General features: G+C 34.4%; 1 protein-coding gene across 1 annotated transcript in view; it reads right to left on the reverse strand.

Annotated features, from left to right (window-relative positions):
• The window catches only part of GALNTL6 (polypeptide N-acetylgalactosaminyltransferase like 6), a 1153240-nt gene that overhangs the window by 726690 nt on the left and 400776 nt on the right, over positions 1 to 25774 (reverse strand). The window contains exon 4 of the mRNA XM_055299901.1: positions 23214 to 23322. Coding sequence (XP_055155876.1) covers positions 23214 to 23322 — 109 coding nt within the window. The remainder of the gene's footprint in view (positions 1 to 23213; positions 23323 to 25774) is intronic.

Here is a 25774-nt window from a genome sequence, read left to right on the forward strand (position 1 = left end):
AACAGGTTCCCAGCAAGGAGCCCAATGCGGGACTCAATCCTGGACCCTGGGATCCTGTCCTGAGCCGAAGCCAGACTCTCAACTGCTGAGCCACCCAGGTGACCTACATCTAGATATATTTGTGCAGAACTTTGGAATCCAAAGAAAAAAAGAAAAGTCTGATAAATAACCCACCAAAGCACAACACTTGGGCTGAAGACAGAATTCCCAGCAGCAGCAATATAAACAGAAGGTAAATTTTGCTTTTGGCATCACAAATAATTCTAGGCATAGTGTCAAACAAGTCTTTTGAAGAAAAAAGATATCCTAAGTGGCTACATATTAAGTCAGTAAGAAATTTAAAAAATACTTTTTTTCCCAGTATACTTCTGAAGCTAAAATTTACATTGATTCAAAGCTAAAATGAGTTTAGGATTTTTAATTCTAAAGCTCTTTCAAGGTAGAAACCGTGTTATTCACAATTAAATACTGAGAATGTTACACATGCCCTGGATCTGGGCAGGTGATCAGGAAATGTTTGTTAAATAAATGAATACATGAATGGATGATATATAAATTATATGAATATATCTCATATTAGACATAATCTTATTAGGAAATCAATAGTGTAGCAGTAATTAAATGATCTTAGATCATTATACTCTTAAGTATATATACTTTAGTACATGGTAATGCCTAGAAGACAAGGCCTTCTGTGGACTATATATTTCAGGCTGAATGAATGGGAAGTATAAAGGAATTAACTTTCTGTTTTGTTATTTTTCTTTTTCATGTCCCTGTAGCGAACTTTAAACATTGTAAGTATTTTACAAATGAACACTAAATACCAAGTATTACTGCTATAAAGCCAAATGTACATTACTAAATACCTTTGTTTTCCACAAAGCTACTCAATAAAAGAATAGGAAAAAGTGAGGCTGTGAAAGACTACTCCAAACCTATCAGATTTCATGACCAGGACACCAATATAAGAATAACACTGCTTATAAAAAATACTGCCACAGTTAAATCACCACTACCACTTGTACCTACCAACAGTCAATCCTTAGGCAACTTAAATCTTGGAACTTGAGCTTCCTTCTTCAAGATGTAGATTCTTAGAGATTATTTATTTATTTATTTATTTATTTATTTATTTATTTATGATAGTCACACACACAGAGAGAGAGAGAGAAAGAGAGAAGCAGAGACATAGGCAGAGGGAGAAGAAGGCTCCATGCACCGGGAGCCCGACGTGGGATTCGATCCCAGGTCTCCAGGATTGCGCCCTGGGCCAAAGGCAGGCGCCAAACTGCTGCGCCACCCAGGGATCCCGATTCTTAGAGATAATTAAGACTCTAACTTCATGAAAACTAAACATCGAAGTGAGAATGTAGGCTTTTTTCATTCATCATTTTTCCAAGGTGGGAGGAAAGGGGAAGTGATATACTGGCAGCTATCCCTCTCTCCTCACATTAAAAAATGGGGAAATGACACTGTTTGATTTATGCTTTAGAAATATCATTCTGGTTGCTGTGGGAATAATAGGTTGTAAAGGCAAGAGTGAAATATATGAGACCAATTACACAGCTATTCTAGATGTTCCGATGAACAATGATAGAGCGTTAAAATAGTGGAGACAAAGAGAAATGGATAGATAGAGAAACAAATTGTTAGAGGTAGAGAGAATAGTCATTCCTGATGGACTGAATTTGCAGGAGACAGTAGAAAAAAAGACTGAAATCAAGAGTAACTCTTAAGTATGAAAAGCTAGAAAGAAGATGGTGCTTTTGACTGAAATGGGAGACTTCGGCGTTTGTGAAATGCCATTTAGTAAGATGGGCAAATTTGTCATGATATATTAAGTAAAAGCACTTGGTGAATTAGTATATATCTTATAAACTCAGTGGGTCCTAAAAATATTCCACAGCATATGCATAGAACTGGAAGGATATACATTAAAATGATCTTCATTAATTTAATGTCTACAAATAACAGATGCTGAAATATTAAATCATGGATATTATTTATTTTCTCTTGACTTCTTTTTTGTTTTGCTTTGTTTTTTTTTGAGAGAGAGAAAGGAAGAGATGCAAGTAGAGGAGGGGCAGCATGGGCAGACAGAAAGGGACAGAGAAAAATCTCAAGCAGGCTCTAAGGCCAGCAAAGCACCCAGAGGGTTCCATCTCACAACCCTGAGACCATGACCTGAGCCAAAATCAAGAGTCAGATGTTCAACTGACTGAGCCACCCAGGTGTGTCTCTTCACTCTTTCTTAATTGCCAACTCTGACTTCCCATTTGCTTCACTTTTTTATGTATATTTATTTTTTAATTCTTTTTATTTTTATGTTTTTTTTAAGAGGGGGGGGAGAGAGAGAGAGAGAGAGGTGGGGGGGGAGAGGCAGAGGAAGAGAGAGAGAATTTAAGCAAACTCCATGCCCAGTGAGGAGCCTGACCTGGGCTCAGTCTCACAACTCTGAGATCATGACCTGAGCCAAAATCGAGTCAGATTCTTAACCAACTGAGCTACCAGGTGCCCCCAATTTTTTGAAATTAAATAAATATATATATAAATAGAGAAACCGAATTGATAGTTGCTAGAGGGGAAAGGGGTAGGTGGATGTGCAAAATGAATGAAAGGGAATGAGAGATACAGGCTTCCGATCTATGAAATGAGCAAGCCAAGGGAATAAAAGGAGCAACATGAGGCATATAGTCAATGATATAATACTGTTGTATGGTGACAGATGGTAACTACACATGTGGTGGGCGTAGCATAAACTATAAACTTGTCAAATCACTATGTTGTACACTTGCAGCTAATGTAACATGTGTATTAACTATACTTAAAAAATAAATAATACATATACAGTATAATTCCAATTATAAAAGCAAAACTAGTCATTGCAGAGCACCTGGGAAAATATAAGAGCACAGAGAATGAAATAAAAATTACAAATAATCCCTCAATTACCCAGATGTATTCATGTATACATGTATATGCATACATTTATTTAGAGTATAAATAAAATCATAACATGCACCCAGTTTGTAAATAGAAAGAGAAATTTAAGGGAGAAATGGAAGAGGCATTAGTCATTAGAGCTATTTAGAAGTAACTAGTTTCTTTAGTGGAAAAATGCCCAAATTACAGTCTATTTGGAGGTCAATAGCATCAATCATCCATTGTTAAAAATAGCATAGATTTTTAAATATTTACTTTCTATCTTCAATATATTAGCGAGCCACTATTATCTTTAGCTCTTTCAACTAACCCAACAGACTCCACTGATGATTTTTCTGTTTACTTGCTAGAACAGTGATTTAAGAAGTCAGTGGCAATGAAACCATTTTCATGCACCTACAAAGAGCAAACTGATAACTCTAATGATTTGAAGCATTAGAGGGCTGTCAAGTCAGCGAGGACTAAATTAAATAGTATTCTAAGCACTTTTGTCAGAGGTAGTATAATTGTATACTTGCAGGAATTTTTTGGTTCAAATACAAACTCTCGGGGGAAAATGAATCTTACAGTCTCTTGTGACATTAAGCAATTGTTTAAAATATAAAATTATTTCTTATGGACATAAGATCCTACAGCACCATTATTTGGAGATGTCTTATATAAACGAATTAAGCACATTTCTATTGTGTTTGATTCTCTGCAAGCCACTTTAGTCATAACTTATTATAATAAATTTTATCAAATGATTGAATAACTCCCAAAACTGATTAAAAATGAGTACACACAATGAAAGCACATTTAATGTAAAATTCCATCTAAACAGGGGGAAAGTCCAAAATGGAAGTTGATGTATAAGAATACTTTAATGGATAGTAATGAAGCCATTTAAATAATTTAAGACCACCCAGACTTATATGAACTCAGTAATGTTTATCTCTTCTCTTGCTGGAATTGGAAACAAGTGCACTCTGAAATATATGATTGTCTGTTTAAAAATGAACTTGTGTAAAGGAATGCTTTTAAAATCTTTATACCATTGTTAGTCTTATTCTGATTTCTTTTGTGTTCCTCAGTTCCATAAAAGAGTATAAAATATTGTTTACATAAAGCATTTTATTTCATGGAAAAGGTGAAAACATTTAGTAAGTGACAAAAGCAAACATTTCTAGGTCCTGTGTGTCTGTGTATGTGTGTGGTGCATAAACCGCTAAACACCAAAAGGAAAAAAAGCTATCTGGATGAAGCAGGACAGATCAAGAATCCAGAACCAGACAAGGCAAAACTACTTTTGTATCATTAAAATGTCAAATGTAGGGCAGCCCCAGTGGCGCAGCGGTTTAGCGCCGCCTGCAGCCCGGGGTATGATCCTGGAGTCCCGGGATGGAGTCCCACGTCAGGCTCTCTGCATGGAGCCTGCTTCTCCCTCTGCCTGTGTCTCTGCCTCTCTGTGTGTGTGTGTGTCTCTATGAATAAATAAATAAAATCTTAAAAGAATGGCAAATGCAGAGGTGAACTGAAAGATATCCTCACTCACTACTAACATCTAATTTATAATAATAATATTTTTTATTTTTCAATTATATTAACAAATTCCTATTCCTCTTTTCTTTAGTGTATAATGATCTAAGTTTGGCATTTCTTATTCTTGACATTTTATGGTACAAATGAAAGAGGTGCCTCAACTAGAGTTGGCATTCCTTTCTCTGGAAATACAGAGAAGAAGCTATGTAGATTATTAAAAGCTATTTTTAGCAGAATGTTGATTTCTTATCATAAAGAAGTCTTGCAGCATCAGTTATAGTAAATAAGATTCTACGATTAACCTTTGTTTTGCAATTGTAATCATTGACTTTTTTGGTTGGTAGGTTGTTGAAAAGCTTCAAGTAGGTAATGCACAGATTTAGCCATATTTTAAAGTATCTATCAGTGTCTTGCTTCTGGGTTCTTCAACACCGACATCCATTCAAATAATTAAAGTTTTCTTCATCGTCAATACATATCTGAATTTTAGAAACCCTCTCTCCCAGCTTCTAAAACTAACAAATGGAAAGAAAGCCAAAAAATAAATAAGTTCAGTGACATGTATTTCATTGGTAACTATGCCTCATGAAGTTGATATACTGGGGAACAGATGCATTGATTGTATTACATTCTCAGATTCTCAGAGAAAGTGAATTGATGTGAACATCTATCATGATCACAATGTGACCTCCCAGTCACACTCAAGCTTGCAGAATGACATGTGATGTCTCACTTCAGAAATGCTAACCATTGTACCAATTGATAGTATTATCTTAGCTATGTTTAAAAGAATGGCATAGCTTGAGCATGACTGTCATTTCCCCTTCTTAGACTCCTTAAATGCCTGTCATTGTAAAGTAGATTAGCTCAATTTAAACCAGATTTTCATATGCTGATCACATCTTACTTGTCTATGACATTCCTCTGTCTTCACAGTGGTCATGGCATTTTTATGACAATCTATTCCAACATTTAAATAGCTTTCTCCATCTTTTGTGCTTAGGTCTCTTCCCCCACCTTGAGTCTAGGAATGACTCTACTACTCATCTGTCAAAGTCTTCCTTAATTTCCACATCAGTCCCTCGTGCTTTCTCTGATCACTGAATTCCACACTGACCTCTTCATTTTCTCAACTTTTAGGATTCACCCTGTAGGATTCCATTGTTTAGCATCATTTTAAATTTAGAATGTAAAATACAGAACAGACATCTTAGAGATAGTGCAGTTTGGATCCAGACCACTGCAATAAAATGAATATGGCAACAAAGCAAGTCAATTGAATTTTTTGGTTTTTCAGTGCATATGCAAGTGATGTTTACACTATACTACAGTTTACTGAATATGCAATAGCTTTGTGTCTAAAAAACCAATTCACATACCTTAATTTAAAAATACTTTGTTGCTAAAAGTAACTCATCTGAGTTTTGAGTGAATTGTAATCTTTTTACTGACCTAGTTTTGCTTCGATGTTGATGACTGCTTACCGAACGGGGTGGTAGTTGCTGAAGACTGGGTTGGCAGTGGCAATTTCTCAAAATAAGACATCAATTGACTCTTCCTTTCATGAATGATTTCTCTGTAGCATGTGATGTTTTTGATAGTATTTTACCCACAAATTCTTCTGAAATTGAAGTCAGTCTTCTCAAATTCTGCCTCTGCTTTATCAACTAAGTTTTTGTAATTCTCTAAAATCCTTCGTTGTCATTTCAACAATTTTCATGGCATTTTCACCAGTAGATTCCATCTCAAAAAAACACTTTCATTGTTCATCCAGGAGCAGTAACTCCCCATCCATTCAAGTTTTATGATGAGATTGCAGTGATTCATCCCCATCTTCAGGCTCCACTTCAATTCTAGTTCTCCTTGCTATTTCCAGGACATCTCCATTTACTTCCCCCATTGAAGTCTTGAACCCCTCAAAGTCATCCTTGATGGTTGGAATCAACTTCTTCTCAACTCCTGTTCTTTATTGATATTTTTACCTCTTCCCATGAATCCTGAATGTCCTTAATAACATCTAGAATGGTGAATCCTTATCAGAAGGTTTTCAATTTACTTGGCCTAAATACATCAGAGAAATCACAATCTATGGCATCTAGGGCTTTACGAGATGTATTACTTCAAGAATACCTGAAAGTTGAAGCTACTCCTTGATCCATGGGCTACAGAATGGACATTGGATTAACAAGCATGAGAACATTAATCTCATTGTCCATCACCATCAGAGTTCTTGGGTGACCAGGTGCATGGTCAATGAGCAGTCATATTTTGAAAGGATTTTTTTTTTTTTTCTGAGCAGTAGGTCTCTTAGTGGGCTTAAATTGTTCACTAAAGCATATTACAAACCGGCGTGTTATCACTTAGGCTTTGTGGTTCCATTTATATAGCACAGGCAGAGTAGATTTCCCATAATTCCTTTTTTTTAAGATTTTATTTATTAGAGACAGAGAGAGAAAAAGGCAGAGACAAAGGCAGAGGGAGGCTCCATGCAGGGAGCCCAATGTGGGACTCGATTCCGGGTTTCCAGGATCATGACCTGGGCTGAAGGTGGCGCTAAACCGCTAAGCCACTGGGGCTACCCGATTTCCCACAATTCTTCAAGGCCCCAGGATTTTTGGAATGGGAAATGAGCATTGACTTAAGTTGAAGCCAATTGCATTAGCTCCTACCTGGAGAGTAAGTCTGTCTTTGAAGCTTTGAAGCCAGGCATTGACCTCTCCTAACTAGCTATGAAAGTCCTAGATGGTATCTTTTTCCAATATAAAGTGGTTTCATTTACATTGAAAATCTGTTGTTTACTGTAGCTACCTTCATTATTTATCTGAGCTCCATCTTCTGTATAACTTGCTGCAGCATCTACATCAGCATTTGCTACTTCACCATGCACTTTGATAATGGCAATGGCTTCTTTCCTTAACCTTATGAACCAATCTCTGCTAGCTTGAGACATGTCTTCTGCACCCCCTTACCTTTTCCAGCCTTCCTAGAATTGAAGAGAGTTAGGGCCTTTCTCTGGATTGGATTTTGGCTTTAGAAAATGTGGTGGTTGGCTTTATTTTCTACACAGACCACTAAAACTTTATCAGCAATAAGGCTATTTTGCTTTCTTATCATTTGCGTGTTCATTGGGTAGAAGTTTTAATTTCCTTCAAGAACTTTTCCTTTGCATTTATAATTTAGCTTTTGGGTACAAGAACCCCAGCTTTCAGCTTATCTCAGCTTTCAACATGCCATCCTCATTAAGTTTAACCGTTTCTAGTTTTAAACATAAAGTGAGAGACATGCAACTTTCCCTTTCACGTGAACATTTGGACGTCATTGCAGAGTTACCGACTGACCTAATCCCAATGTTGTATTTCAGAGCATAGGGAGCCCCAAGAAGAGGGAGAACAATGGGAAATGGCCAGTAGGTGGAGCCATGAGAACACACAACATTTATCAATGAAGTTTGCTGTTTTATATGGCCGCGGTTGGTATCACCCCCAAAACAATTACAGTAGTAACATCAAAGATCACTAATCACAGATCACCATAATAGATGAAACAGAGACACAAAGTGAGCAAATGCTACTGGAAAAAAATGGCATCAATAGACTTGCTCTGTGCAGGGTTGCCACAAACCTTCAATCCGTAAAGAAAAAAAAACAAAAACGCGGTATCTGCAAAGTTCAAAAGAGTGAAGTGCAATAAAATATGTCTGTACCTGTATTTATGATCGTAAATAAAATAATGCTTGCCATTTCATTAGCAATCTAAACTGTATTTATCATTCCATGCTTCTTGTAATATTCTATGTTCATATAGCATATTAGGTTGAATTTTAGACAATTGCTGCTTTATTGATGTGACCTTTAAAAATCTTGTACTTCCCCACACTTCATCTTTTCCCTCAAGATACCTTTAGAACATTATTACTGTCTGAAAATCTCTCCATCCTTGATAAGATGTCATGCTATTTTAAACACTTAATATTATTTCATTTTTATCCTCTCTTTATCTAGTTTTTTAAAAAATTTTTGACTATGTATGACCCACAATTTTTTAAATTTTTTCTTATCCTGAAGATTTTATTTTGTTTGTTCTTTAATTAAAATTCTTTCTAGATTATTTTACTCAGAAGAGATGTGCGGGTACTATATAATCTCTCAACTTTATATATACTGAATGTATATATATTCCCTTTCCTCTAATATCTAGGGTTGTAGTTGAAGATTTTAATGACAGACTGTTATCATTCCTCTCTATATAACCTCTTATTCTGCCAGGAAGTTTTAAAAAGATTATTTTTATCCTAATTCAGAAAAATTGTAGCTAACACCTGCTTAGATGTGTCTTTTTTCATCCATGTTGCCATCTTTGAACTGAAATATTCTTGAGATCCATGACATATTCTTTTAATATTTTTCAAAATCATTTTCTCTTTTACAGTTGTTCAAATTCATGCACCTGTTCATAGTTTTAACCTTGTTGCCCATAATTTCTCTCTTAATTTCAGTGCTGTTTTGACATATTTTAATATTTAATCTTCCTCTCCACAAATATGTGTCTCAGAAGTCATCATTCACTCCTTCTATATTTACATTAAATGTCTTAAGTTGAAAGTAACATTTTTAATTCCAGAAAGTCCTCTGCATGGGTAAATTGATCCTCTTTGAATAACTCCTTTCTGTTGTTGTTGCTGCTGTTTGCTAGACTATCTTCTGTTTCCTCTTGAAGTTCTACTTCACTAGATTTCAACTGTTATGTTGAAGTATCCCTCTTGTGTTCTTTTCTCAGGATGACAGCCCTCTTAGATGACTGTTAAGCTCCTTTTTAATCTTGTTTTTGCTTTCCCTTGAAATCCAACTTCGCCTGTTCTTTCTTGGTAGCAATACTTGAACTGGTGAGAAGCCATTAAATCATTCATCCCTTATTAAGATATCAGTATACTTCAAGAATTGTTTCTAGAATTGTTCACTCCTAGAATCATCTATTGTAAAACCTGGTCTTCTCCCAGTACCAGGTGTAGAGAGAAATCAGTTCATTTATTCAGGACCCTCCAGGCTGGTGTTCAGGCTTTCCTTGGCCTAAAGAGTATGAATTCCTGTGTCTGCTAAGGCCTTGTTGAGCCTTGTGATGGTTAATTATATGTGTCAACATGGCTTGGCTCTGGTGCCTGGATATTCGTCAAGCATTATTCTGGATGTTTCTGGATGGTGCTTTTGGGATAAGATTAACATTTAAATCAGTCGACTGAGTAAATCAGATTATTCTCCATAATGTGGTTGGGCCTCAGTCAATCAGTTGAAGAACTTGACAGAACAAAGGCTGATTTCTGATTAAGAAGGAATTCTATCTTTGGACTTGAACTGAGACTGTTTCCTGAGTCCTCAGCCTGCCAGCCTTCCCCATCAGATTTTGGACTTGTCAGGCTCCTTCCACCACTGGGTGGGCCAATTCCTTAACACAAATCTCTCTCCATACATCAATACATATTCTATACATATATACATCTGTTGGTTCTGTTTCTCTGGAGAAGCCTGACTAATATAAGCTTGGATCACATCATCCTGTCCCTGACATCTCTTTATTTCAGGAGAAATATTTGTTATTCAGAATAACCAGAAGAACATAAAAACTGGCTATATGGCCCAAAGTGCTCTAAGTGTCTGACTTATTTACCGACCCCTTCTGAATAAGGCCCAAAGCTGATTCATAAAGCATCATTCACTATGTTTTGTACAAAGTTCTAATTGTACTCTGGCCACATGTTTCCAAGATGTGAACCAAATGGAACTGTTTTACCCCAAGGTGTCCTGCTGTGTTTGAGGAAGCCTGGCATGAATGATTTCATCATAACCATAAGGAAGGAAGGAATTCCAGAAGGAATAGTAGCTGACTGAGATGCAGAAGAGATAACTCCTCACTAGACAGGAAGAAAGAGCTTTTCTAAGGGGCCGTTCCTTCCTGTGTGGCTACAAAGCTGCTGGGAGATTCCTAGTGTAGCCTGCTTAATATCCAGATTCTCCTCAAGTCTAAGAAGGTTCCTTATGAAAGTATTTCCTACTTTTCAGCACTTCGGTTTATTGATAAAATAAATGTCCATGAGCTGACTGAAGCAATCTGTGTGTCCTCTATTCCTTTTAAACATGAAGAAACTAATATGTTATATTTAAAGAAATATTTAAAGGTACTTACACAGTTGAACACCTTATAGGGAATGCATATTTCATTTAGAAAAAAAAATATTGCACTGTTCTTTGCCAATTATTTTTAAAAACTAACTACAAGTATCTGTCATAGAAAGAGGAAGCAGGGATCCCCTGGGTGGCTCAGCAGTTTAGTGCCTGCCTTTAGCCCAGGGTGTGATCCTGGAGTCCTGTGATCAAGTCCCACGTCGGGCTCCCTGTATGAAGCCTGCACCAGATGCAGGGCTGTGAAAAACACAGAATGATGCCTTAAGGACAAAATGATGTGCTGCTTTGGAAGCACTGGAGATAGGGTCCCAGTGGTGGTGGCAGTAAGATGCTGAACTTAAGCAGCTATCAACCATCGGTTGTCAATGTAGGGTCACAGTAAAAAAAATAGGGACATTAGGGTTTAGTAAACTTACAACGACTTCCAGGAAGCTCAGAAGTATGATGAGGTTTTGTAGAGAGGAGTTTAGGAGGTTTATATATAGGGGAAGCAAGAGTCAGAGAAATTGAGTCATCACTGTTGATACAGTCTCCATTTACACACAGCTGAATGAAGCACAGGGCAATTCAGGTTATATATGCTATAGATGGCAAATAGTTGAAGCAGAAAATCAATAATGAGATAAGAGTAAGCATATATGAAAACTGGTTGTTTCAGGATTTAGTGGAGTTATGTATGGCATTAATTTGAAGAGGGGTATGTAGATACATATATAATCACTCATATATACATATATAATCATGTATAGTGTTTATACATATATAAACACTAAATATGAGGATATATATACACACACACCCTCTTCAAATCATTGTATGCACATTTTATACATGTATATTGCATGTATATACAATGTATATATTTATATATATCAAGTGATTATATATGTATACACACATCCCTTTTCAAGTCATTTTATGCACATGATGTATAAAGTCATATGCGTAAAATGACTCATGTATATATACAAAAATCACCTTTCTAAATTTATTTCTTTATCTTAAAACAAGATTAGTAATATTTGAGCTTCCTATTTTATCGGGTTTTTGTGAGAAACATTGAGGCAATGTGCAAGAAATCATTGTACTCACGTTAAGGCACTATGCATGTAAAAAGAATTAAATGATAGAAATGTAGTATAAAGTAAAGAATAATATAGTATTTGTAGTAAAAAAAAAACTTCTAGGTCTTTGTCATAAGTAAACACTCAAATTTGGAGAATACAATTAGTCTCTTTGTTCTGGTTATAAAAATGCTCACAATGCATATATCAGAAGACTTACACAATATTTTATCAAGTTGCATAAAATATTTATATTATTATAAATCACAAGAATTAAAAATTAAATATCACCCAGCCTGGGTGGCTCAGCGGTTTAGCACCGTCTTCAGCCCAGGGCGTGATCCTGGAGACCTGGGATCGAGTCCCACCTCAGGCTCCCTACATGGAGCCTGCTTCTCCCTCTGCTTGTGTCTCTGCCTCTCTCTCTCTCTTCTCTGTGTATTCTCATAAATAAATAAATAAAATCTTTAAAAAAAATTGAATATTCAATCCAATAATTTCTTTGTTTATAAAACACTTGTGATAATTTCAAAAGTTATTCCTCAATGATTACTCTTTAATACAAAATAAAAATAATTTTATATGCATGAGTGGATTTTTTTTTAAGATGTTATTTATTTATTCATGAGAGACAGAGAGAGAAGCAGGCTCCATGCAGGGAGCCTGACGTGGGACTCGATACCCGGTCTCCAGGATCACGCCCTGGGCCAAAGGCAACACTAAACCGCTGAGCCACCAGGGCTGCCTTGCATGAGTGGATTCTGATGTATTTATATCCCAATTAATGTGTACTATTAAATTCTATTAGATTGTTACCTAGGTCAATGTCTATTTTAATCTAGTAATTTTAGTCCAATAATGAATTTGGATCCCTAAGGCTCAGCTGGTCACCATGGAAATTCAAATCATTATTAAATGCCTGATAATACTAATTCCCTTGTGTTTCCCTGGTCATTCCACATTAGTAAACCAAACACTGTATTAAATTAAATCCTTTATCCATTAAATCTCTTTTTCCATTATATTATAATGTCTATGTTTTATAACAATGCAAGTTTGTTATATATTTTTGAGGTACTGATTTTTTCCTTTAAAATAAAACAATCCTAAAAAAAAAAGAAGGAAAAAAAAAAAAAAGAAAGGAAGACAATCCTATTCTGGGTTTCTAGTATTCCTGAGGATAATTTATGTCACATTTCTATGATTACTGTCAGAAGGCCCAGTTGCTTTCATCTGGCATGAAGGCTGCTCAAAAACCACTGCTATTCACAGAGAGAATCAAGTCAAATTGGCATTTACAGTTCTGAAGTCAATGTCTAGAAAGTGTTGCCATTGGTCTCTAGCACTGGCACTCTTCCTTCCCTAGTGGGTAAACCACACACATTTCTTCTAGAGCACTCATCAAATAATGAAGCCAAGAAGGCCCAGGACTCATTACTGAAACATTGTGCCAGATCCTGGAGAGGAATTTTGAAGGATGTTCAAATAATGAATTTAATCTCTATGAATCATGCCTAAAATACAATGCCATAATGGTAATTTAGGCTTGAATGAATTACAATCCCTCAAATTATGGGAAATTCTCAGTTACCGTAGCATTAGCATGTTGTAAATCTTTGTTACCATCGTAATGGTGACATCAGAGTCCCAGGTCATAAAAAATCTCTCTATTTTTTGTTCTTTAATTTTTTCCCTAAAATTTACGTATGCTGCATAAGTACATAAACTGTATTACACTAAATGTGAGGATGGTTCTAACTCCTACTGAAAATTAAAGCCACAGCAAAAATAGCAAATCTAATTTCATGGAGTTTCAAGATTTACTATTAACAGCAAGATTACCATTACAGTTGAGGTATAAATATTAGTGGGTATTAGAGTTTTCTGTGGGGCAAGCTGATAGAAAATACAAACGTATATTTCACACCTCCTTCAAAGCTATACAGGAAAAGGTTAAAACTGGGAAGAACAAAATTGAGTGCAAGACTTCAGGAAAATGAATGGCAGGGATAAAATCAATTTAACCTTACTTTACTTGACCCATTTAAATTCAAATCCTTCTTTACAAGATGTTTCTCATCTTTTCCTCTTGGCTCTTATCAGACAGCATCTTCCTTTAACAGAACATTTTCCCATTTCTTCATGATCAAGGATTATGATCTACTCTTATAACTTCTCCAAAATGTGGGGCATTTATAGCCAAAAAAAAAAAAAAAGATAATAATCACAACTACCATGTAGAAGAGATTTTTAACAAAGCATAAGCATAACACCGGGTTGGAAACAGGTTTGGGGCAGATGCTTACAAAAAGTTTGTACATGTTAATATGAACCCCTTCATGACAATATTTGAGGGATTTTGTGTCAATTGACTAGATTTGAAGGTATGAGAAAAATTGTGATTCAAATTATAGGTGATTCAAATATAATCATATAGTCATAGGAATCAAGGATCTGTGAATATACAAACAACCATTAACTGAGCAAAACTACAGTCCAGTTAGTTAAATTATATAATTTAATTAACACCTAAAATAACTGTGTGATAGATGCTATCGTTAAACCACATTTCAGTAAGGAAAAAAAAAAAAAGGACCAATTAATCTTATGCATACTTGCCCGTGGGCAGCTGGTATTTCTAAATAGAGATATTCTGAGTTTTGCAAAAAAGTGGGTAAATTGAATTATTTTAAAAGTTAATTTTGTCTTATTTTTCAATACAAACTCATTGCAGTTTAATAAATCTCTTGAGATGTTTCTACTGCTATTTTCATATTATAATATTGAAGGGGTTTTTCCCTAATGTCATTCAATTCAGTTTCAGCTAAATTTTATTCTATTATTAGATATATAAATGATACATCTCAACAGAATGCTCACAATCTTTTCACTTCTATTTTACATTTTCATTATTATACAATGACTGTCAAAGGAAATATTTCATTAAAGGTTAATTTTTACCTAATGAATAATAATGAATGTTATTTTGGTAATAGTTCCCAAAGTTGACCATCTCCCAACAAATTTCATGATGAATTTTACTGAGAACACATCATAGACAAATAAATTATTCTGAAATTATTAACAACAAACAGTGCTCATTGTTGCTAGCAAAAAAAAAAAAAATGCCAGATACAGTTTTTAAGGGACATACAGCATCAATAAAAGATGACCAGAAGCCATTGTAGTTATAACAAAATGACCATTACTTCCTGAATGCAAAGTAGTTACAGTATCTCCCAGATGAAGCACATTTTCGTTTTCCATTCTGTTTGGTTGGCAATCTTGTTCAATTATGTAGAATAAAGACATTTAAGAACAAAATGGGTCCCTGATCATCACTAAAGTGAGCCTTTGTTTAAAGGAACTTAGAAAAGCCTACTGTTAATCATTTTAAAGCATGGTACAATCCTACTTCTCAAATAGTGTTTTAATTCATACTCTTTAAATGTTTTGCTATGGAAATTCACAACAACTAAAGTACAAACATTTGGTAACTTATATCATGAGGCTTAAGGGGTCCTGGCACCCAATCTCCAGAAGAGGAAAATAGCAACCGTGCTGTGTTAAGTTTTCACAAAACTTTTTTTTTCTTTCTTTTTTTTTTTTTTTTTTTTTTTTTTAAGAGATGGAGATGTGGGGAGTGGCAGAAAGAGAAAGAATCTTAAGCAGGCTCCACACCCAGCTGGAGCCCAACACAGGGATTGATTTCATAACACTTAAATCATGACCGAAGCCAAAATCAAGAGTCAGACTCTCAACTGAGTGAGCCACCCAGGTGCCCTCACAATACTTACTTATACAGGAGTGTCATTATTCAAAAAGCCTGATTCAATGATTCAAGATAATGTAATTTAAAGCCCTTGGGCAAGTGATTATATTACAAGGGATTATAAAAGTTTTAATTCATTAAATATATACATATGCAAAATAAATAAATAAACATGCATGTAAATATAGATAATTGCTATAAAAATTAAATAGAGTATAGGAATAGAAGGTAAATGAAAGGGCTAGATCCATACATAATAATAGGGTGACTGGCAAAATATCTAAGCAGGAGATACAGTTTTTTGACCTTACTGAATGAGAGACTGGGTTGGAAGATATGAATTACAAGTGTTCCAGGCAGCAGGGACAGCAAGTGAAAAGTCCTGTAACATGGTTAGCATGCTTGAGGATAAACAAAGAGGTCAATGTGGCCAGTGGAGAGCCTGAATGTCAGTCCACAGAAGACTAGGACAGTGACATAAGTAGGGATAGATCATGTTGGATCTCATAACTAGGGAATAGATTTTGATTTAATTTTGAATATGAGGGCCAGCCTTTGTAGGCTTTTGAACAGAGGAGTCACATGATCTGATCAGGTTATTTATTTTTAGAAGATCCCTCTGGTTGCTATTTGAAGAGCTGACTACTGGGCAAGGAGATCAATTGGGAGGCTACTGAAATAATTTAGGTAAGAGAGACCAATGGTTTGATGTCAATAATAGTGAAACCTCTTTCAGCCATACTGCACACTTTCAAGAGCCATGGTAGTTCATTTTTGTCTATTTTTTTCTTCCAGTTTGAAGCAGTATTTGAAATATAGTGACATTAAAAATATTTTTTTTGAAAAAGTGAGTGAATAAATGAATAAGATGATAATAAAATTTTTGAATATTCAAAACTATCATTAGCTAAGAAAAATGGAAGCAGTGAAAAGTTAGATATAATTTCATAAGACTCCTGAGGCTTATAGTGGAATGCATGAGTTGATATGATTATATGAGAGGATAATCCATTTCAAAGAAATAGATCAAATACAAGAGTTAAGAACATATTTTTTCATGTTGAGTTCACACATATTGAAATCCAAAAACCAGTGATAAACACAGTGAAAATCTTTAGAGTTAAAATAAAAGGAAGACTGGACAGAACAATTTTCAAATTTTCAAACTAAAAATAAGTGCTTTCTAGAAATACAGATGAATAGTCTTAAACATGATTTCATAAAACCCATGCATATATGTGCCACACGTGCACACATACATAACATGCCACTCTGGATGGATTGCATGAAAAGATGTTTTTACTGCTTAGAGAAAGATGTTACAAGAATTAGGAAACATCGCATATTAATTAAGGAACAGCTATGTAAATCAACTGCATTTTCTTCTGGTACAAGTTAGTAGATCCATAGTTCAGGGATATGCTATAGGCAGACTTTACCTTAATTTCAGAAATATATGGATTTTTTTTCAAATTATATATGGAGAGATGTCAGCTGGATAGCTTTTTAGCTGCTTTAGCAATTATAATAAATAATATATAACAATATGTATTAAATAAAATATTAATATCAATTTACATATTGTCTTTTATATTATATCAAAGGACTCCCTATTTTAGTTCTTCCATTTGACTAAATGTGAATAATGTGAATGTTGTGAATAATGTGAATAATGTGAATGTTGTTCAAAAAGTATGCTTTTCAATTTGGTGATAGGGTACTACTCAAGAGGATAGCTAAACTGTTAAAAGATAAAATCTAATGTAAATAAATTCTCAATGAGAATCTGAAAAAAACTAACTTAATAGGACATATGAAATCATGTATAGAAAGTGTATGATTAGAAAAATAGTCATGCTAAAAATATGACTGACTTAGCAGCAATTCATGAGAAAGAAATTAGAGAATTAGTTGAATGAAAGCCAACTGTTGGGCAGACAGAGGTAGGACCTCTCCAAAATGGTGACCTAAGGCTAATAGGTGGGGTCACCCTTCCCCCCAGATGTCACATTCGATAAGTTCCAAAAACTCAAGTCACAAACAACTCGCGACCTACCAAGACCCACCTAAAAGAAGAAAAACACCAGAATTAGCCAAAAGCAAGAACATGGACCCTGCCTCACCTTATCACATAAAACCACATGTCCCTAACCACCCTCCCCCCCCCCTTTTTTTTTCTAACTTGCATAGGCATAAAAAACACACACCTTTCCCCTCCTGGGCGCGACTTCCCTGAAGTGGGCCTCCTCTCCGAGTCACTGGACCTCACCAGGAACACTCCCCATTAAAGCACTCTAGAACCTACCGCCTGGATCTGCTGCCTTTAATTTTCTCCACCGATCATTAAAAAGAAAACCTAACACCAACTTTATCTGATATCAAAGTAGAACTTTACCCTTTCGAATTTGGTTTACCTCTTCCAGGAAGCCTTCCTGACCCTGAAATGCTATGTGGATACACTTTTTCTACATTTAAATTAGTTTGGTTATATACTAATCCCAAAACAAAGAAGCGTAAGATTATGGAATAATAAATACTTTGGGCTTCTTTGGACATTAGTTAGAATTCTAAGAAGTTCAAAGAATCCTTCTAGTTTAATATAACTCTAAGGTCACAGATGTACCAGAAAAAAAAAACCTGATATTACACTTAATGTCTTAGGGTCTATCCTTCAATTGCCTCTTTCCTTTTTTATTGTTTTAATATAAGAAATGTCCATTTCCTGAAAGGTGAAAGCAGCATCTTCCTCATTTCACCTGTGCTGTTTAACAACCTGCTCCCCCAAATAAATCACCCACTACTTAAAAACAAATATTTAAAATACCCGATACTTCAAAATTATCAAATACTACTCAAAGATGTAATTGCCAGAACAAAACATAGACTAATAATATGAATAAAAACATTAAGAAAGACACTTAATGAAATGCATGCAACCTATTATTTTAGTGTACTTTTCAAAAGATTATTGGGATTTTATCAGGAGGTAGTTTCTGGATTTTCTTACTTTTAAGATAATTTCAGTATTTAAGTAGGCCAGACATTTCAAAACATAACTAAAATATAATTAAAACATAAAAAACAAATATAAAACACTGGAGCCCAGAGCAGTGCGAGGTACTTAAAGTGGTACTTAGAAGAGAATTTAGAGCCTTAAATGTATAGTCTACAGTAGAAGAGAGGTTGAAATTAAGAAGACATGAATCTATTTTTAAAATTTAGAAAAAAATGTAGCAGTGAAAGAAAGTCAAAGAAAATAAATAATACATATAAGACTATAAATCAATGAGAAAAATACAATAGATAAGATAAAGTAAAACAATGTTTTTTTGCAATGATTAATAAAATTGACTAATAAACGTTCCTGGTTTACTAGATTAAGAAGAAATGAAAAAAGTACAAATTATAGCTGAAAGAAAAGCAACATAAATTTAAGCATTGCAGACATGAAATATTTGAGAGTATTATGAATAAATTTGTTAATAATTGTGAACACTTAGGGCAGTCCAGGTGGCTCAGCAGTTTAATGCAGCCTTCGGCCCAGGGCCTGATCCTGGAGACCCGGGATCGAGTCCCATGGCAGGCTCCCTGCATGGAGCCTGCTTCTCCCTCTGCCTGTGTCTCTGCCATTCTATCTCTCTGTCTCTCTCTCTGTCTCTGTCTTTTTCTCTCTGTGTCTGTTATGAATAAATTAAAAAAATAAAATAAATAAATATAAAAAAATAATTGTGAACACTTAGATGTAATGAATAAATTGCTGGAATATAATTAATTCCAGGAGAAATAGACAATTAACTAGTACTATAACTAGTTAAAAAGTTTAACCTAGTAGTTAAAAATCTTTGGTCCAAGAAAAGTCCAGGTTCAGATAATTTCACCTACCAGGTTTCCATAATTATTAACAAATAAATAATTCTCATATACAAGAAATTACAAAGTGTATAAAAATATAAATTATTACTCAAGTAATTTATGAGGCTATCATTACATTGTTACCAAAACTTGACAAAGAATCTATGAGAAAGAAAAACTTGTGTCCTATATTCACTCATGAATAATGACTTAGAAATGCTGAATAAAATATTAGCAAACAAATCCAATAATAAATAAAAAGACAGATCAAATGTAGAATTGTTAAGTTTGATTTCCATTACAAAATCAATAGAAATAATTTACCCAAATAATAGATTAAAGGAGAAAAGTTATCTTATTGTCTATTTCAATAGATCAAACAAAAAACCTTAACTTTCACTTAGGTTTAAACAAAAATAAAGCAAAATCTCAGCAAACTAGCTCCAGCAATCATAATAAATGTATTTTCATTAAATACAGACATAAAATCTTTAAGTACATGTCTAATTTGCTATAGTGAGAATTATAACAAGTCAAGGGTTGCCACCAATAACCACTATTCACCATTACACTGGAATACTCAGTAAGTGCAGTAACTAGAACTGAACAAAAAAGAATGAGAATTATAAGATCTAGAATCTAAAAAAATAAGCACTGTCATTACTTGTATATATAATGAGTGTCTACACTGAAAATTCAAGCTAACCTATAGGTAAACGATTATAATTAATAGAAGAGTTTAGAAAGTTTTCTAAGTTCAAATAAATATTATAATTTATTAACATTCTATAAACCAGCTACAAACAATGTGGAATTTCAATAAAATCAGTAACACATACAATACCCATATAATGTTAGTTTTCTAGGAATAACACTATAAAAAAATCTGAGAGTAAAATTATAAACACATCTCTAAAGACAATAAATAAGTAGCAAATAAATATAATATATGCCATAGAATGTACGATTCAATATTGAAAAATAGTCAACTCTTAATTTAATTAACCTCTACCCCAGAACCATTTACAAAAATATTTATAGCAACGTTATATATAACAATGAAACCTGGGAACTTCCGAAATGCCCATAAAGAGGAAGAATGTTGTAGAAAACCAAACAATGGTAGAAATGAATCAACTAGAATTGCACATATTGACAGAAACGAATCTCAGAAATAATTTTGAGTGAAGGAAGAAAGTCATAAATTATTATTCAATTTTTAGATTAAGTCCAAACACAGGAAAAATGCAACAGTATTTTTTAGGTATACATAAATAGGTAGTAAAAAAAAAAACTACACAGGTGATCTTTTCCCATGGCTTAGATACAAAGATCAAGGATGTTTATTCTGATTATGTCCTTGCTTGTATGTTTGTGTATGTACAGTCTTTTTATTTATGTTCTATCTTATATAATTTAAAAAGTGATGAATTTTAGTCTGTTTTGTTTGTCACATATCTCCAGATCTCCAGTGATTCATATAACATCTTAGCATTTAAAAGTTTTTTAACTCCATAGAAAATTTATGCTTTAGAAAATTTGTTGTTACCAATTTTTTTTTGTAGGTCAGTTTTCCCTTGACCCAAATAAGATGATGACCTCAACAGTATGTTTATACAGGAGGCAGAAAGAGTTCTTTTTTAAAAAAAATATTTTATTTATTTATTTATGAGAGACACAGAGAGACGAGAGAGAGAGAGAGAGAGAGAGAGAGAGAGAGACAGAGAGACAGAGAGACAGAGAAGCAGAGGGAGAAGCAGGCTCCGTGCAAGGAGCCAGATGCAGGACTCCATCCTGAGACTCCAGGATTACGCCCTGGGCCAAAGGCAGGCGCGCTAAACCACTGAACCACCCAAGGATCCCCCAGAAAGAGTTATATGAAGCAGAAATATATGTGAAGTATTGGATTTTGTATCCAAAACTCATCAACACAAGTGAAAGTTAGGCATACCAAATCAAGTTAAAGAAACTTAGAGGAAATAATAATTATAGTTATCAGAGTTTATAAGTTTATCATATGTTCAAATAATTGGCCAATTACTTTAGATATATCATCTTTAATCCTTACAGCAATTTTGCAAAGTATAACATCAGAAAGATAAATTCATTTGTCACTTACTTAGCTCATGTAAAGAAAAGTTAGAATCTGAACCCATGTGTCTCTCCCTTGCACATGTTCTCTTGTCATTACTCCGTATTGCCCAAATATTATTATTTAATGTCTGAAAGTGGTGTGTAATGGAACATGGTAAGACCTGATTTTTAATCTTGCTCTGCTAATTATTAGCAGTTTGACCTTGGAGAATATTTAATGAATTCATAAGGACTCACTTCCATATTTTTCTTTTCTTTTTTCTTTCTTTTCTTTTTTCTTCTCTTTCTTTCTTTTTCTTTTTCTTTCTTTCTTTCTTTCTTTCTTTCTTTCTTTTTTCTTTCTTTCTTTCTTTTTTCTTTCTTTCTTTCTTTTTCTTTCTTTTTACAAGTTGGTGATAATAATACCTATTAGAGTCATTTTGAGGATTAAATAAAAGGCATGTGTAAAGTGTCTAGTACAAAATATCTATTCAATAAATTGCACTTTCAGTTGATTAATTTATGTGAACATCTCCAAAAAGTTTCAGCATCCTGGGGTTAGAAAGAGACAGGGCTGATGGAGCAAAGAGAAGAAAAAGATAAGGGAGCTGGAAAAGTGAGGATGCTGGTAAAGAACTCACTTTCTTAATAGTTCACGGGGTCATGGTCAAGATGGGGAGACAATGGATCCTAGAAGAGGTTGGTTCTCTGACAAATAGAGAAATCCTTGGGATGAGCAACTTCAGTGAAGTTGGGAGGACAGAGGAGCTTTATTTAGAGAAAAGGAATGGAAGAAGAAAATGAGGGAAGACTATAATTAGGTCAGTCACAACCAACCCAGAGCAAAGAACAGTTCACAGCCTGAACAACTGCATAACTAGTTAAATACTCTCACTCCAGTTTTCCTGATGGCATCAGCTATGAGAAAGTTTCACCAGGAGGACCTCATATTGTGATTAGTCATAGTTTTGCTGCTGATTTGACTTGGAATGCAGTGTCTCAGTGCTGCTCAGATGTCTTTATCAAACAAGAGCTTCTCTATTTCTATGACATCTTCACTATGAAAAAAAAAAAAAAAACAGAGATCCTCCAGCTGAGTAAAAGCATATGGACTTTCTACCATATGCTACTTATGTTAGCTTGATTTCTAATTATATACCTTTCTGAATCCCTGTTACCAACAACATAATTTTACAATCTTTTACAAAGACTGATTTTTCCAGCTGCTTTTACCAAGAAGTACAATGAGTACATTGTTTTCTCTATGTAGCCCAAAACTAGGATTCTGCTGCAATATATACAGACCTAGTTGATTTTTTTTAATTGACTAGCCTGTTTGCTCAAGTATTGCCAACCTCAGGTCCCCAGCTCCTGTGATCCACCAACTTGCTGTACCCCCACCAATGCCTAGAATTGTCGTACCCCCTCGTTATTGTGCATTGTCAGTTAGATATACCTCAGCCGTAACAGATGAATCAAGCTCAAGACAGATGTTTACTAAGTCAATTAAGTCTCACTGATAAATCTCAAAGTCTGCCCAGAAATTATTAAAAAGTAGTTCAGAAATATGAAGTATAGATTTCTAAAGCTTGTATGATCTCTTCTTCAGCTAATACTGTAAAGGCTATTCATTATTTGTTTTATCTTTGAAATTTGAAATTGTTTTAATTCTGCCCAGCATTGACTCCAATATCCCCGCAAGACATACCTTACTATATGCAGAAGAAATGCTAATTAAAGATCCTTTAGGTGACAAATGAGATACTTCAGTAAGTAAAGTAGCACTTTGGCTTACACTGAACTTCATACCTGAGCGCATAGCCTCTTTCTGAATGCTTTCATAGTCATGCCAGTCCTTTCTTCTCAAACCATCTGTCCATGCATAGAATTGCCCATCTCCCAGGCCCAGTGGAAATGTCTGTGGAAAAGGAAAGCATTCAGAGCATAAAAAGGAGGTATTCCTTTTGCATGGCAGATAAACGCAGCCGAGTACATAATAGGCAATCAAAGAATATTTGTTGAATAAGTGATTCTTCTACTTAATACTGAAAAGAAAGCTATTCTAGTGACAAGATAAATATACATTTTAAAACCCTTTTCCAGCTTTTAAAGGAAAAGCATGGGTCACCCACAACCCTTACCATTTCCTACTTTGTTTCATCCAGAGACATTAATACTCAGTGTATCACCTCCTCTGAGCACAACCCTAGTAATGGTATTAAATGGAGTTAATTTTGTTTGTGATTTGTACAGTTTCATTCATTTTGATCAAGTATATTTGAATGACCAGATAATGATATTAGCAACCATTCACTGAATGCGCACTATAAGCCAGACACTATGTTATTTATACTCTGTATAAATATAGTTTAATCTTTATGATAGTCTTTGATTGTAAGTCTCCCTCTTTCTGCCAGTTAAAATAAGACCCAGAGAACTAAAATAATTTGAATTAAACCACAGTGGCAAAGTCAGGACTTGGAACAGTTCTGTTAAGACCAGAGTTTTGTAGTCTTAACAACTATTAATTCTATCTCCCATCTAGATTTCTGTTAAAGTATGGTACATGGTTACACTTGCAGTTGAAATTATCACCTACTCAACAACTGTAGTCACAGCATATGTTTTATGTTTTGGCAAAACCCAATGTGTTCCAATGTCAACTTGAAAATTATATTTGTATGCATTGCTAAAACTACTTTTTTTGGTGTTTGTTTTTGGTAATAAGAAACATGTTTTGAATGAAATTTATTTTCACAATCTTAATACTCAACATAATGTAAAATGTTCTCATAATCACATACCACTTTTCTTTTATTTGGTTTATTTTTTGAAATAAATAATACTCTGACAGAATGAAGAGAAAAAAAATTAAAGTTTAAATTTAGATACAACAGAAGTGAATAATTTCAGTAAGGAAATTTTATTCTAAGAGGATTTCCAAGTCAAATAAAATGTCTTATTTCTTAGTTTGAAACAGTATAACTATTGTGCTTATGAAAAATTATCTCAGTCCATCTTTGTAGGTTACAAAGGAGCCACTTATTTGAAAGGATGAAAATGGAGCTTGACGTTTAAAAAAAGTACTTAAAATCAGAAGAAAGATTTGCCAAATTGACTATTATCTATATATTTAAATGAATTTGCTACAAGAGTGGTGATTTCAAGAAAATGAAAATAATAGAGAAATAAACATACAAGAATGATGATAAGTTTATATAAAATATTAAAGATAGTAAGAATACATTTTATAAAGAGGATGACAAGAAAAGCTATAGAAACGTTAACATAAAAGAATACAATAAAATAGAAGAAAATGGGAATAATAATTTTGGACAGAAATTTGGGCTTATAATAGCAAACATTAGAAAAAAATGTCATGCATTTGACATTGATTTCTTAATTAGAAATTTTACCAAAACTCAGCTGGGAATCAGAAATTTTAAATAATTAAATAGCTTTAAAATACAAAACTTGTATTTTGCCTCAAACTTGTATTTATAATAATAAATACTGCACAATAATGAAAATCTCTTACACTGATTTAGATAATACCAATTTATAAACATCACTTTCAGATTAAAATAATTTCAAAATAAATCCTGACATTAAACATGGAGATATTCTTGTGTAAACTCCAAATATACAAAACTCTCCAAACCTATTGGTTCACAAACAGGCCCCTGAACATGGAGGGCAAGGAGAGACCAAGGGAAGAGGCAGGCCCCTCTGGTATGGTGGGAGACAGGTGGAATAAGCAAGGGAACTTACATATGAAGCTTCTCTGGGGCACCACAAGACAAGTAGATCCCAGCACAGGCCCACTCGAATCTTCAAAGTTTATGTAGAGGCCTTAACTGGGTTCAGTCATATATGCAGTCCAATACTTTCAACATCTTACTCCCTACTCCTTCAAGGGTGTTGTTTTAAACAGCCTAGTTGTGGGAATACTAAGTGAATTATATGTTTCAAGGATGAGGAAGGGGTGAGGAGCCTCTGATTGCCCCAGACCCATTCTCCTGTTGGCTGGTGGTCATGTCCTCATGACGATCCCCTACCATCTTGGCCAGCTCCTACCATCTAGCACATTCCCCCTCTTCTGCATGTACCCTATGAAGTCATCAAGGGTTTTATTAGCATGAAAGTGATTAATTTGGTGGCTATCTGTCTGCATTTGACGCAGAGGTCACAGCAACAACATAGGCACATAACAAGTGAAAACACAGGTTAAGATAACGATTCCCAAAATAAGTAACATTTTTTTCTTTCAACCAAGAGCCCCATGATCACAACCATTGATTTACGAAGTCCTCTAGGCTGGGGGTTAGATTACTCGGGATGTTTACTTGTTTCCTCGTATGATTTAATAA

Source organism: Nyctereutes procyonoides, unplaced genomic scaffold, assembly GCF_905146905.1.
Source record: "Nyctereutes procyonoides isolate TBG_1078 unplaced genomic scaffold, NYPRO_anot_genome, whole genome shotgun sequence".
Taxonomy (NCBI): Eukaryota; Metazoa; Chordata; class Mammalia; order Carnivora; family Canidae; genus Nyctereutes; species Nyctereutes procyonoides.